The sequence below is a fragment of the Coenobita brevimanus genome, chromosome 77, assembly GCF_032717465.1.
Source record: "Coenobita brevimanus isolate Jiangsu-jjx chromosome 77, ASM3271746v2, whole genome shotgun sequence".
Lineage (NCBI taxonomy): Eukaryota > Metazoa > Arthropoda > Malacostraca > Decapoda > Coenobitidae > Coenobita > Coenobita brevimanus.
The window spans coordinates 1,686,904-1,702,737 of record NC_137030.1 but is presented as its reverse complement, the minus strand read 5'-3'; the positions used below and the strand labels follow the sequence as shown (position 1 = coordinate 1,702,737).

Sequence of the window (15,834 nt, the reverse complement as noted above, 5' to 3'; positions counted from 1 at the left end):
AAATGGCGGGGGACAGGGCGACGTGGAGGCGATTTGTTTGTGGCCACCCCGTACGGGATTGAGGCGTTTGGCAATAGATAGATAGATAGATAGTGTTGAAGGGTTAAATGGAGACTGTTTCCAATCCTCATTGGTATGGTGATGTCCTTTTGATACTATTTTTGAAACCACCAGATGGTATTTTTCGTCAGTGGGGTGACCTCTTGTAGGAGTGAGTGGGTTAATGGATTTTGTTTCTTATCCCTTCGGTTTAGTACATTTGACTTACACTGCATAAAATAAATTGAAGTTGTGTTAACATCAAACATCATCATAGTAGTAGTAGTAGTTAGTAGTAGTAGTACAGGTAGTTGCAGTAGTAGTAGTAGCAGTAGAGTAACCCTGATCTCTCTGGTTGAGCAGACCCATCAGTTGCAAGCAAGCAGTCACCCCTGCTGGGCAGTCCCAAGCAGTGAGCCATTGCTCCCTTGTGGTGGACAGCGCCTCACCACAGTTAAGCATGGGGAAATGTGTGGAGATTTGGTTCCTGGATGGATGCTGCATATGCATTGCAATCCAGTTAACAGGCATCAATGTAGGTTCCATATTACCCTGTTATGTAACTGTATTGTTACTACCCAACATTGTAAATGGCTTTCTGGGTTACAGGAAACCATTAGATTTTTTACTCAGTACAGAGTCACCTTATGAAGAAGTGGGCAGCACTACATTAAGTGACCTGATGATGGTTGACAGCATGTACCACAAACATCATCATAGTGAAGGGATTAAAACGGTGAATGACTCTTTCTCACCTGTGCCTTAACACTGTACCGTCCAGTGGCAGAATATTGTGTCATATATCGTGAGTAGATGCCATCCCCAGCCAGTGTGTCTGCCCCTTGTCCGTTGTCCAGAAGTTCATACACCTGGGCCGGCTCGGATTCATTGGGTGGCGTCACTAGCGCTCTGTGGTCAGGGTACAGGTTAGGTTAGTGATAAATTTATGCTTCCTCCTTATCCTGGGAACTCCCAAACATGGGATGGTTATGACAGAAATACCTCCAGGCATAACAGATTTTGGATCATGGTTAACACCATTGAATAGGAGTGCTGTATTTTTTAATTTACCCTTGCTGCTACCAGGCAGTTTTATTCAGTTTAAGAAAAGTCTATACAAATGTCTCTCAGCTTCAGCATGCAGTCCACTGGGCTGATATTCAGGTGAGGCTGGAGCCACAGCAGCACCAACAAACTTGACCCCTACTAACCTGACATTAGCATTGATCACAGGATTGTTGCCCTGTTTGACCTCTGCATATATGATTACTTTGTCCACTGTTGCATTGACATCCTTTGTTCCACTGCTCACCTGTATGAAGATAATGTACTGTTATGGTGATCATATGTAAGGTACATGGAACTTAATAAATTCTGGGATACTTTCAAGATTTTAGCAATATTCTAGAGAAACCACCAATAATGATATTCAATAGATTTCAACAGTATTTTAGCAGTGTTCTAAAGGTTTTAACATTTTATCAGGTGATATGTGGAGTTAATGTACCTAACGACTTTTTATTTAAATACAGTGCATGTACAGTACAGTGTAACTTAATGCACCTAGTGACATTCTAACACTTTAATGTGGCACTTGCAGAAACTTTGGAGAGTGAGTGTTCGTACCCAGGCCTTGGTGGTGATGGGGTGGATGTCTGGATTACGTGGCTGTGATGTCACTTTCACTCGCACAAACTTCTCACTTGACCCTGACAGTCCCACGCGCCATCGCCAACGACCCTCCTGTGATACAAAAAGGTAGTATTACTAGTTTATACATTTTGTTAAGGTTTTCATTTTGAACTGGGGGATTAGGTATGACCTTCACTAACCCTTTCACTACTGAAGGTCTTTCCTAAGTTGAGTGAAAGCAATTGGAAGTAGAAAGAATAAAATCAAAAGTATGTCATCATATTAAAGGGGTTAAATCAAGGACTGTTTGCACCTCAGTGATTTACCTCGGCTGAAGGAACTTTTATGGTCCACGTGAATGTGTTTACTTCAAATTCTGCGCCTTCAATGATGCGTCCAGAGGGTGAGAGGAGTGAGGGTGGTCGGGTGATGTGGTAGCGGTCGTCAGTGTGCAGACGCAGGGTTAAGTTCTTCCCCACTGTGAAGTCCACATTAAAGCTGGACTCAGCTTCTCGTTCAGTCCCTCGGTGTACTTCCTCGTGGATCTGGATGGGGATGGGTAAGGTGTGAAGGAGAGGAAGTATTCTAGAACACTTATGAACCCATTCAGTATGGTGGTGTCCATTTTACATCTTATTCTAGCTATTTCCAAGTGACTGTGTTCAGCTCAAGATAAAGGTTTTGAACTGGAGGGATTAAATATAACCTTCACTAATCCCTTCACTATTAGATTGGTTTCCAAAGCTGAATAAAATTACCTGGTGGCAGCATTCTAATGAACGGGATTCGGATCCAGTTACAGACAGTTAATAAAAACAGTACGGTAAACCCTTCTTTACCTGAACTGAAGTTATGGCTAAGAGAAAACTGAAGTACTGTTAGAAGGGGAAAGTGAGTTAATGGAAAGGTAACTGGGCCATTATAAAGCTATTGTCATATCTTGTGAACCTTAAGTAGTACATTATGAAATTATGATCTGTATATATACTCCACACTTAATTGTGATGATGATAATGATGATGATTATAATGGTTATTGTTTGTTGAAGTTGACATGATGGTACTAATGATGAAAAAGAGTAGTACTGTACAGAGATAACGTACAGTGACAGTGGTGTGGCGTCGTGGTGGTGGTGGCTGGTATGTTAAGGCACCATGGAAAGCGTCCTCCAACATGTGACCTTCATCAAGGTCATTCACAGTGAAGGTCTTGCCACCAGTCGTATGGGCTACTTTCTCTAGCTTGGGGTCTGCCTGTGCCCTGAATGGGAAAGGTAGATTTGTTTTAGGAATGTATTCTGAGTGACATTGGAGGCCTCGTAGTGCCTCTTCCAGATTGATTTATTTTGCATGTTGCACCTTAACATTCTCTTTCATGGTGTTTATATAATTTAATGTCGACATACAGCACATTATCACCAGAGAGATTGAGGGTAAAACAGGAAACCCACCCGAATGCTACGGTGATGACGCGTACTCCCGATTCAACCACGTTATCCAGGATGTCGTCAATTCTCGGGTTCTCGTTCTCTTCCCCGTCTGTGATTAGGAGGATAACGGGGTTTTTCTTGCCGGCCAGGATCTGGAAATTGGAGTGAGTTCGTTACCATGCTTGGGACAAATTAATTACCACTGTGGAATTCGGTCATAGTTTGTGTGAGTTGTTTGTCATCGTGGAATAGGCTTGGTGTCATTTTGGAACAGGTTAGTAAATCAGTTAAATCCTATGAAGTAGTCTTTGACATTCTTTTGCTAGTTAATACACTGTAGATATCAGAAAAAAGTACAAATTAAACTTCCCTTGGTACCTGTTAAGTTAATTTGTTAGTTTTCTCTCTCTAGTACTGCACCAGTTGTAGCAAGTGTAAAAAGTTATGCTGTTTTAGAACACAACACATTTGATGAGGATTGCTGGTGCTGAAAGGGACTTAGGCCATTTCCGCACCAGGTGCTTGGTGGAGCCGGTGGGAGTTTGGTATCGCTATTACCCATAGAAGTTCATGCCTGCATGTGCCAGCATCCAGTTGAGCTGTGATGCAAAACTCATGTCCACAACCGCACACACAAGCAAGCATTTAGTATGGATATGGACTACCACTAAGCTCTCACCTTCTTAACAGCCACATAGAGTCCTGCCCCAATACTGGTGCCTCCATCAGCCTTTGTTTCTATTGCATTGGCCAGTTGTTGTCGGGAGTTCATGTCTGTGATGCGCTCCAGCTGGTGAACCAGGCTGGCATGTTTACTGGGAGCAGAGGAGGTTGTGGGTTTGAAATGTGCAGTATGTTGCTGATCCTAACCTGACATTTCTAAAATGAATAATTATAGGCTACTGTTTGAACTTTTATCTCGTGTCATTGCTAACTGAACTCTTAATTGTATGTCAATGCTACCTGAATTTATATCTTGGGTTGTATTTATTATCTCTTAGAATCTTGGTTTATATAAGAATCCTTATGTATATATTTGTCTTTACTCATACAGCCACCAGGCACTTCACAATCCAATTACTTTATAGTGAATATTTAGGTGACATTTCATTCGTTCATTCATCATCATCTAATCCACTATTGCACCATGAGGAGTGTAGGGGCCTGGGGCTAGGCAAGTTGGTCCTGACATTTAAGATGAGATTGACCAGCCTCACTCATCCCTGAGTGGCACAATATACAAAAAGCAGTCATTGATGCTGTAGTTGGTTGATCATAACCAAGAAGGGATTTCTCTCCTTTTGCAGGCTGTTTCCTTTAGCTCAGTGACAGAATAAGATATTACTGTGACCTTAACATAATTTCAGTACCACTTCTTCATGACTAACACTATATTCTAGTGTTAATTTCTTGTAATGGCTCAGCATTCAGGAGGGAGAGATGGCAGTTTTACACAAACTGAAAGTGAACAGAGTACAGTATTGTTAACTGTGGAGACTTCTTTATCCTGTGAATTGATTATGATTCTGTGTAGCTATAATCCTTTAACCCTCACTCACCTAAATCTCACAATGGCCACATAGCTGCCAGTGGCCACCTCATGTAAGAGCCATCGCCGTGCAGTCTTGCGTAATTTGTGGATGCGGTAGTTGTCGTTCATGCTTCCAGAATAATCTAGGACCAGGGCGTAGTTGGCGTCGGTGTGCTGGACTACCTGGATGTCTGGGTCTTCATAAGTGTCTGTTGGAGGGTTCCTGGGGGTGGGGTGAGATGGTAGTTTTGGGAGTATGTCACTAGTTATGGCCAAATACCACTGTAATTACAGAAAAATATACTCAGTGCAAGAAACTCTTGTTACAAACAAATACTGCCACGACCACCACCACCAATAGACAAATGAGAAAGTGATGGAGATTTGTGGTATTGATGTGAATGTGATTGAAAACATTGAGGAAAAACGCTGAGATGGCTTGGCCCAGTAGAGACTGACTAGAAGAGTGGAGAGTAAGAGACTGACTAGAAGTGTGTATGTGAAAAAGGGGGAGGGGAGGTGAAGGGGAAACTGAGGATGAGGTGAAAGGATGGGATGCAGATTTATGTGAGTGAGAGGTGTGTGAGTTGGAGGGGGCCTAGTGGCAGAGGACAGGGTGGCATGGAGGTAATTTGTGGCCACACTTTAAGGGATTAAGGCATCTGGCTATCGATAAATAGATAGACTATCGTGTTTTTCCCTTTCCTTACTTTTGGGGGTTAAGTGTCATGAACATATCACTGTATTAGTCAGAATCTCACCTTCCATTAGCAAAGTCTTCATGCTGCATCATCACCTCCCACACAGACCTGCCACCACAGAAGAGGTTCTGCTTGGTGGGCGCCACGCTGTTGTGGGGACGATTGCTGGTGGGACCATCACAAAAATCAACTACCTTGGGACCAGAGGCAGGGAGGCAAAAGACCATTGATAACATGGATGTGGATTCAGGTACTGAATTGTGAGTAGTTACTGTGCCAGTGTGTTTATGTTATTTAACATGTGTAGACTTAATTTTTATTCTTGAAAGAGCCTGACAAGCTAATTCAGATTAAAAGAGATCTCTGGCAGTGAAACGGTCTGGAGCCTTCTACAATTGTGTCTTTTCTTAATGATCAGTCTTATATTCAGGTTGACATTCACCTTTTGGATGGAAAGGTTAATAATAAGGTATATAACGAACAGATCAATCCATGAGACACCCACCGAGTCACTGAAGATGAAGGCGTAAGACATGAGCGATGAAGCCGCTTCTTGGTATTTGTAAGGGATGAATCGGCAGTCGCTGTCTGGCTCTCCGCTGTATGTTAGTCCACAAGCACTCCGCCCTCGCTTGTCACTGAGCGGCAGGTGAGTTTTGACAAAGAGTTCATTGTTTTGATAGACTGTACTTCACAGATCAGATTGCTCTCTTCTCTCATTCCTTTTGAGTTATTTTGCTTTTATATAGGACAGTTCTCTTGAATGTTGTATAAGTTTGTTTGATATTGATATAGTTTATGTAATAAGGTGAACTAGTAAGGAAGAAGGGCTGGGGAGCTTCCTAATCTAACAAGAATATCAAGTTAGTAAAAAACCAAGCTAGTACAGTACTGTAATGTAATGATTAGCAACTGTTCTCATCTTGTGAGAGGGTAGAGTTTTAGAGAGCACCATTGGACTTCATAGCAGCATAACTGTATAATGTATGCACTGTATCTTTGCCAAATATGATGATGACCTAATTTTATTTTAAGTAATCACAACCATCACCAGAATTGTATTGAATTTAGGAGATGCCTTTCACAGTAATGATGTTAGACATCAGTGTATGGCATTTATTTACCTTTGTTGTGCAATAAGTCTTCTTTACTTATACTAACTACCACCAGATAATTTTATTCAGTTTAAGAGAGACTTCATAATTAGACAACTTACATAAGCCTGCCCTCCACCCTGACATCAGCACAGTATGTGGGTAGGAGAGAGTCGCCACCTCTGTCCTTGTTGTCGAACATGTAGAAGAGTGGGAAGGTGGGGTCGCCTGGGTAGCCCAGCTCGTCAAACACACCCCACCGCAGCTTTGCCCATTCAATCAGCAACGCCTTGCCTGTCAGGGGACAAGAAAATGGAGACAGTATTGCAGTAAGTCAACAATATAAGTTGTTTCTTTGAGAGTATTTTTAGCTACAGTATAGACTGTCAAATCTGAAAATTCAATTTCCAAAAGCTCAGTTTTCCATAATATTTTTGCATGCACTAGGGGGGGTGTTGATATCACCTTCCCATGTATGCACAATGCATATTTGAACACAATTTTTAAAAAATATGTGGACACATATAAGAACAATTAAAAAATTACTATTTCTTTAATTTGAGAGTTTGTACTGTAGTAACCTATATGTTTATAATTTTGACTGTGTTAGTCATGCATGCATATGTAAGCTGTTTTGTCACCCATTTATGACAGTCAACAGAGATACTGTGTGCCATGCAATTCCAGCACCACCAATTTATCACCAACAAGTAAGTTTTTAATGGCCGTATTTCCTTAGTACTGACAACCTTATTTAAAGGCTTGGGTTTGAATTCAGAGTTTTCCTTCTCTTAGGACATCTTCTATCCAAGGCCAATAAATCCAGCTGACCTTAGGGAGTATAAGGTGTATAGAAGAGATATGTGTTCTTAATCTCAAGCCAGTTCCCCATTTTCATAGTCTTATCAGGATCATCATCATTCCAGCTCTTATTCCCAGCTAAATACAGGGTGAGGTAGGATCCATAAACAACGAAAGAGGAGGTGTGAAAGTGGGCAAACTATTAACAGTAGGCCATATAGTTATTCAAGCCCCTGGAATCCTGCTTTCACCTAACATGCATAACCATTCGCATATATCTTTTATATTTTTCTTATATGCAATTCTCATACACCTGTTAGAAAGTTGTTCTGTTGATTATCAGGCTAAAAAAAGGGGGGATGCCAAACCCTTGTCATGTGCTGCTCCATAATCATCATGCTCATCATCATTGTCATAATCATCATCATCATTATCATCAGTTGTCCTCACCATCTGCATGACCTTTGTTCCCACTGAAGGATGAGTTGTGGTAGGATCCAAAAACAAGGAAAGAGAAAGGACAGTCAGCACAATTGTATATATGTATAACCATAACAAGATGACTGGGCTTACCTCTCGGGCCATACCAAGCAGCCACATTATCGTCCAGGAGGTATTGGGGTGTGAGGTGTATGTATCGCCCTGGCTCTCCACATCCTGCTGTCTGTAGCGCGTATGGTTGGTTGACGTATATGCTGTTCTCTATGTCCACACGAATGTCACTTTCCTGCAGCAGAGAGGAGGGGTGGGTTTGTTTTCACTTGATGGGACTGGATCACTCCCATAACTTGAATACTAAGTCGTGGTTACATGAAAGTCAGTGAACCTTAGTTATGAGGTAGGACTGAGTCTCTTTAGATACTAGTCAAATTGGCCCTCCAGTCTGACTACATTAATGCATAGACTGAGCTGACAGAGGTTAAGGATCTTTGTAAACCTTACAGCTGTACCACAGCTTAAATCCTAATTTGTGGTTGCATGAAATTTGATGAACCCTTTTTTTTTTATCTTTTTTTAATGCAAGGAAGAAGGAACCGAAGGCCAGAAACCCACAAATTGTTCCTTCCAAGAAAAAAACAAAAACAAGATAACAGCCCCAAAATCAAGATCCATTCATTTCGATGTGCTTGGACACACTGCGTTTGAAAGACTGAGAGACTGGAGATCATAGGCAGTAGGAAATACAGACAGAGGGAGACAGTTCCAGAGTTGACCTGTTACATACATGAAGGACTGGGAGTAATGGTTAACTCTTGCATTAGAGGGTTGGACAGGAAAGAGATGAGAGTCTGTTGCTAGACGGGTGCTACACACTCGCTGCACTGGTGGATTAATGCAAGCAGACAGCTCTGAGGAGCAGTGACCATTGACGTAGCAATGGAAAAGTGATGAAGATGCAACATTACGGCAGAGAGACAGAGGTTGAAGGGAGCCAGTAAGAGGAGGAGACTTAATGAGACAAAAAGCCTTTGACTCCACCTTATTGAGAAGAGCTGTATGTGGGGAGCCTCCCCACACCTTAAAGTTGTACTCTACACAGAGGTGAATAAAGCCTGTGTATAAGGTCAACAACTGTGCAGCAGCATAGAAGACATGGAGTCGGCTTAACACAATCTCTTGGAAGCGGATTTTACAAGAGAGGTTATACGATCTTGCCAAGATAAATCCCAAGAAAATGAAACCCCAAGTACAGTATGTTTAAAGATAATGCAGGATTGAGTTGAATACTGTTAAAAGAATAGAGGATACTCCTGTGGAAGATTTTGTCTAGTTGATATTTGTAAGAACTGAGTTTTTGATCCAGTAAAAACAACAAGATTACTTTTACCCCAGTCAGAGACATGAGTCAAGTCAGACATTAGGTGTGCCATAGTCTCATCCTTTGTTTGTTGAGGTGCGAATTTCTCTAGATACTAGTCAGATCAACCCTCCAGTCTGACTGCGCTTGATTATCATCTGAGCTGAAATGGGTTAGGGATCTTCATCAGGATAGAACAAACACACTGTAATGTATGACATGTGGAGCCTCACCTCGAAGTTCTCATTGAGTGCATTGTCGGTAACATTGGTGCTGGTCCAGGACTTGGGTACCAGGATTTTAACAGACCTGAAGTATGCCCGCTTGTGGGAGGCAAGGTACAGTCGCCGCGATGCTTCCTCTATCATCTCCTGCATGGGTATAAGTTGCAGTTACAAGAGGGTAATACAGTACATCCCAGCCCTGTAATCTCAGGTACATCTGTTGTTGATTTTATTCAGCCTGATAAGACACCCAGGCTGTAAGGTTTAGTGACCCTTAAATACCCTAATGGTTGCAGTGAGAGCCATGCCAGTGTTCTCACACACCTGTCATGTGGGTCACCACCACACCCTCATGACCATGAAGTCTCTTCAAATTTGAATTAAATAGTTTGAAAATAGCAAGAAAAATATAAACTAAACATCATATGTTTGACTGCCATAGCCACTCATCTGTCCAACTGCTTATCCCAGTGACTCACTACAGTACATATCTGAAGAGTATCAGTGATTGTGGAATGACTCAAACTTCCCACTTAACTGCTGAACAACTCGTTACATACCCGAATAGTTGCAATGAGGGCTGGTCCTTCACTCTCGGGCACCTCCTGTGACATGGCCACCACCACACCTTCGTAACCATTGTCGATCAGTTTGGTGCGGGAGTCTCCGCTCACACCCACCGCCACCAGTAACATCCAGGCCACTGCCCACACACACATGGCTTCACGCATCTTCACCACTACACCTTCAGAGAGGCAGAGAGGGATGTGGATAGATGGAGTGCTTCATCATCACTGTCATTGCAATCATCTTTCATAATCACCCTCATCTTCATCACTGATGTGTATGTGTGTGGTGAGGGGAGATGGTGTTGTACTGTATAGTGTGTGTATGTGTGTGTGTGTGTGTGTGTGTGTGTGAGAGAGAGAGAGAGAGAGAGAGAGAGAGAGACTGCATTAGGTTTTATGAGAGGGATAGAAAGGGAGGGACCAGTAAGGATAGTTTAAGGAGTCTTAAGTAGTTTGTTTTAAGAAGTAATCCAAGTCCTTCATGTTTAAAAGTAAATTATTTGAGTGGGGTGGTGTGTGTTACAGTGTGTTGTGGGAGGAGGGGGTTGTTAATGAGTAGGGATAAAACTGCACCCTCACAGAAAGCATTGTCAGGCATTGGATATATATGAGATGGGACCTTGTGAATGAAGATGATTACTGAAGAGAATGAAGAGAGGTATAATTTATTTATTTATTTATTTAGAGAGAGAGAGAGAGAGAAAGAACTGTGTATGAACATCCTGTCTTAGTGCTCTCAAGGAAGAACAGTTTTGGATGCTTTCAAAAGTTAATTAATCTCAACACTGCTATTAGATACTTGAGTGAAGGCTAATATGCCTGACACCAGAGGATTTTGTTCAGCTAAGGGAAATTCTGACTTTTAAAGGCTTCAAATATCACCTCAAGTAACTGTACTCTTAGGAATTATATCTGGACCAACACCAGACAGATTAGTTTTGTCGAAAGAAACCGTAGCAGTCAAAGAATTGGGGAAGTAATGTGTAAGTTTGAACCTGTGAGTATTGTGTCTGTGTTGGTAGGTGGAGGGTGGTACGTTAGGTCCTTTAAGTGCAGAGTCCCACATTGAGTGTTAATAGTTTACCAAGAATAAGGTGGAGATAATGTGTAGGAGCTGTGGTTGTTTTTGTGGCTCCAGACATGAACCCAGTGGAGTGCAGGCTAATAGTGCCCTGTGTCAGTCCACCATCGTCCTTTTAGGGGATGGGGAGGGAGCTTATGGATGTTTTTATAGCCAGGCAGTAGAACCACTTGGCTGTATTAGGGTCGCAACTTCAAGACATCCATCTGTTGCAAAATTGGTCGGAGCAGATGGTGATGAAATGTATTTATATATATTTAAAAGAGCTTGGTAACGATTTTAACTTGGTAACCTTTTTTGTCTGGCTTGGTAACGTTTTGTGGACTGGTAACGTTTGTAGTGTGGATTTCCTTTTGTCATTGTAACGTTTTTATAGCTGGTTTGGTGGATGAACTCCGGGATTGAACGTGTAGCCTTAGACTGAGATGACACACACACACACACACACACACACACACACACACACACACACACACACACACACACACAGCATAAAAGTGATGTGAAGTGCAGTGTGGGTTGTGGGATAAAGTTAAATGTTAAGAAAATATTTATACGTATTTAAGGATTACTGCCCTCCCTCCTTCCCCCCCTCCCCCCCCTCTCTCTCTCTCTCTCTCTCTCTCTCTCTCTCTCTCATAAACCTACTTTTATCTGTCATCATCAGTCATAAATTTACAAACTATTTACAGAGAGAGAGAGAGAGAGAGAGTACACAGCTGATATCATAACTTACTCTATATTTACAACACATGTAAATAGCGTAGAGAGAGTGCGGGTAGGGGGTGAGGTTGAGAAATGAGAGAGAGGAGAGGTGAGAGTGGGAGGGAGGAGAGGAGAGGATTGAGGAAGAAGGAGGGATGAGAGGGGAGGGGTGGGAGAGGAGGAAGGGAGAGAAAAATGGGAGGAGGGAAGAGAGGAGGGTGAGGAGAAATGGATAGGAGTTGGGGAATGAGGAAGAGAGGGGAGGAAGGAGGGTTGGGAGTAAGGAGAAAGGAGCCAGGATGGTAGTGAGAGAGAATGAGGGTGAGAGTATGAAGTGAGCAGGAGAAAATGAGGGATGTGGAGGAGAGGAAGAGGAAGGGGAGTGAGAGGGTTAAGGGGTGCAAGGAGAGGGGAGAGGTGAAGGTGAGGAGAAAGGAAAGGTGGGGAGGAGAGTGAACATGAGCGAGAGGGGAGAGGGAATGTAAGGGCTGAGGAAGAGGGGAGAGGAAAGGAGTGATTGAGATAAGAGAGAGAGAGAGAGAGGTTAGAAACAAGCTGCAGTTACCTAGTCAGTACCATGGCATCTGTTAGTCTATTCTGGCTACTGTCAGCGTGTTGAGAGAGAGAGAGAGAGAGAGAGGTTAGAAACAAGCTGCAGTTACCTAGTCAGTACCATGGCATCTGTTAGTCTATTATGGCTACTGTCAGCGTGTTGAGAGAGAGAGAGAGAGAGAGAGAGAGAGAGAGAGAGAGAGTGTGTGTGGTCTTAGTTTATGTAGACTACGTGTGTGTATGCGTAACTTACGTACCGTATGTGTTTATGTGCGTAGTTTGCGTGTGTTTGGATGTACAGATATGGTGTTTGTGGAGAGGGTCCGTATTATGCAAAAATGTACGTGTGTGTACGTGCGTGTGTGTGTGTGCGTGTGCAATAAAAGGGGTGATCTAGCATGATAAAGCTACTAAAGTGTAAAGTACGGTACACTGAGGGTAAGACAGGGGCTACAGTGTAAGAATATGTGTAGGGTGAGAACTGCAGATTCCATTGTGTCTGTTTTTACGGGATTGAGGCGTCTGGCGATAGAGATGGAGTGTGCGGGGGTCTTGCGATAGATAGGGATAGAGTGTGCAGGCAAGCGATAGATAGAGATGGGGTGCGTGGGCAAGCGATAGGTAGAGAGTGTGGATGTTTTGCGATAGATAGAGATCGAGTGTGCGGGCGTCTTGCGATAGATAGAGAAAGGGTATGCGTGCGTCTTGCGATAGAGATGGAGTGTGCGGATGTGCTGGAGAAGGGAAAACCGACGTAGAACCCGTACAGGATGGCCAGCTGGCATAGTATCCCACATCACGCACTATTAATAACATTGGCGCCTTCCTTCGCAGATAATGCAGGAGTAAGACTGATACGAGATTCCTGTAAACACTCGCAATTCTGGCAGTGTGTACTTAGATAAATAGACCGGTTTGTTATCTCACATCACGCAGTTTTAATATCATTGGCGCCTTCCTTGACAGATAATACAAGATAAACACTGATACGAGAGTCTTGTGAACAATAACTATTCGTCTGTGGTCACCCCTTCCGTAATTAAGGTGCCTGGCCATGGATACGTAGATAGAAAAAACAGCTCGTTAAATCTTTCTGGAAATGACGTTAATGCAACTGTATTTTCACTGGGTCCAGATGATTTTCTTTTAATGTGAAGCCTACACTTGCTTTCAAATGATGTTAGTTTTTGCGTTTTTTTCTTTTTTTCCCAAACATTTTACGATTTGGTACCATTTTTCGTATTTTCACCATTTCACTTTAAACTTGGTATAGTTATTCCATGGGCAAATACCTCTGATATCTTCGTCATTTTATTTTGGGTGGCGGAGAGGGTCAATTTAGAGTAGTTTATGAGGTCAGAGGTCAAACAACATTGACATACTATTGAAATTTGGCAACACGAATGCGTAGAATTTACCAACTGTTACGAGGAGGGATGAGTACTAGAGATTTTCATGCTTATTTATTTGATTTTATTATTTATTTATTTATTCAGTGTGTGAAGACCATCGTCCAATCGCTTGGGAATGGGGCAGTCTTTAATTTTCGTTTGTCCTTACTACCTCCGGACAACTTTATATAGAAAAGTTACCTCCTGATGCACTGTTAACCCCTTGAATCCCATAACGCTTTTTTTTTTTTTTTTTAATTATTATTATTATTAGAGACGCTTTCATTCAGCCTGTGAGAGTACCTCCGTCCCACCCCCTTTTTTTTTTTGTCTAGAACTTGGGGTATTAGATTTAACTCTGTATCGAAGCTGGAGCAGGTATGAAAAAATAGGAAACTGAGTAAATCATCATCATCATCATCATCATCATCATCATCATCATCCCCATATCAAAATATCCTTGTAAAAAAAATAACTTTCAGTGCAAGGAAGTCCATAGTTTGAGAGAGAGAGAGAGAGAGAGAGAGAGAGAGAGAGAGAGAGAGAGAGAGAGAGAGAGAGAGAGAGAGTTTAGTACAGTACATCCGTTCCCATAATCTTTGACGTTGTTTAGGATTATAAAGCCAGTCTCTCTCTCTCTCTCTCTCTCTCTCTCTCTCTCTCTCTCTCTCTCTCTCTCTCTCTCACACACACACACACACACACACACACACACACACACACACACACACACACACACACACACACACACACACACACATTATCAAGGCCGATATAGAACACTGAGTCACGGAGAGAGAGAGAGAGAGAGAGAGAGAGAGAGAGAGAGAGAGAGAGAGAGAATATGATATAAGGAGAGGAGAAAAAAAGTAAAGGAAAATAAAACCAAAGAGAGAAGACAGGACAAGTGGCTGAAGAGGAGGAGGAGGAGGAGGAAGAGGAGGAGGAAGGGGTCATGAAGAGGAGGAGAAGAAGAAGAATGAGAGGGGGAGAGAAAGATGATGATGATGATGAGGAGGAGGAGGAGAAAGATGATGATGATGATGATGAGGAGGAGGAAGAGGAAAATGATGATGATGATGAGGGGGGGAGGAGGAGGAGGAATATGATGATGATGATGAGGAGGAGGAGAAATGATGATGATGATGATGAGGAGGAGGAGGGAGGAGGAGGAGAAATGTGATGATGATGAGGAGGAGGAGGACGAGGAAGAAAATGATGATGATGATGATGATTAGGAGGAGGAAGAAGAGGAAAGTAAGTAGTAGAGGAATGGAAGGAAGATGATGATGATGATGATGATGATAAGGAGGAGGAGGATGGTGATAAGGAAGAAAAGGGTTAAAAATCAGAAAAAGGAGAGAGAGAGAGAGAGGAGGGAGTAAGGTGTGAGATGAAGCAAGTGAGTCAAGAGGTGATAAAATAAATACAGACTCAAGTAACGTAACACTCTCTCACTCTCTCACTTTCTTTAATTCTTTACCACTTTACTTAACAGGCTTTTAGGTTATTTTTCTCATATGTCAAATGTATGCTCTCTCTCTCTCTCTCTCTCTCTCTCTCTCTCTCTCTCTCTCTCTCTCTCTCTCTCTCTCTCTTATTGACGTCATTTCTCATTGCGCCATCTTTCACATTTTCTCACGGCATCTCTCTCACACACTGTCACTTAATTCACTTGCTTACTCACTCACTTAAGTCTCCTCTTAATAATAATAATAGTAGTAGTGGTAGTAGTAGCAGTAATAGAGATAATAATGATAACTACCTGTAGTCTCCCTCTCTCTCTCTCGTCCATATTCTGTAGTAATCACGTATAGTACAAAGTTTTGAATAATTCTCTAAACTCATTTAAGTTTCCGCTATCCCGCAGGATGCCGTTTAACAAAGCTTCTCTCTCTCTCTCTCTCTCTCTCTCTCTCTCTCTCGTACGTGTGTTACGGTGATGAACATCCTGGTATGCGGGACGGTTCCAATGTTTGTTTTGATGAGTCAGCAATTTTCCCAGTACCTGACATGTGTTTGTATACGTGTGTGTGGGCCCCGATAGTTTTGTGAATGGTGTGTGTGTGTGTGTGTGTGTGTGTGTGTGTGTGTGTGTGTGTGTGTGTGTGTGTGTGAGAGAGAGAGAGAGAGAGAGAGAGAGAGAGAGAGCTAATGCAACGAAACTAAAACTCATACGCAGGAAAGGTAAGCTGCAATTTCACTGACACATAAACGTTCTACTTAGATGTACGATTAAAATGTCATGTTCTTAGAATTATTTGTTTCGTTACGCGCCACATCACGC

General features: G+C 42.4%; 1 protein-coding gene across 1 annotated transcript in view; it reads right to left on the bottom strand.

Annotated features, from left to right (window-relative positions):
- The window catches only part of LOC145408355 (calcium-activated chloride channel regulator 1-like), a 49,676-nt gene that overhangs the window by 7,589 nt on the left and 26,253 nt on the right, over positions 1–15,834 (bottom strand). Inside the window, exons 2-15 of the mRNA XM_080279080.1 lie at positions 9,810–9,994; positions 9,259–9,396; positions 7,801–7,954; positions 6,549–6,720; positions 5,838–5,970; positions 5,393–5,526; positions 4,660–4,854; positions 3,780–3,915; positions 3,122–3,252; positions 2,775–2,931; positions 1,998–2,216; positions 1,666–1,782; positions 1,251–1,351; positions 795–948 (exon numbers count right to left, since the gene is read on the bottom strand). Of these exons, the coding sequence (XP_080135206.1) occupies positions 795–948; positions 1,251–1,351; positions 1,666–1,782; positions 1,998–2,216; positions 2,775–2,931; positions 3,122–3,252; positions 3,780–3,915; positions 4,660–4,854; positions 5,393–5,526; positions 5,838–5,970; positions 6,549–6,720; positions 7,801–7,954; positions 9,259–9,396; positions 9,810–9,980 (2,112 nt within the window). The 5' untranslated portion in view covers positions 9,981–9,994. The remainder of the gene's footprint in view (positions 1–794; positions 949–1,250; positions 1,352–1,665; positions 1,783–1,997; positions 2,217–2,774; positions 2,932–3,121; positions 3,253–3,779; positions 3,916–4,659; positions 4,855–5,392; positions 5,527–5,837; positions 5,971–6,548; positions 6,721–7,800; positions 7,955–9,258; positions 9,397–9,809; positions 9,995–15,834) is intronic.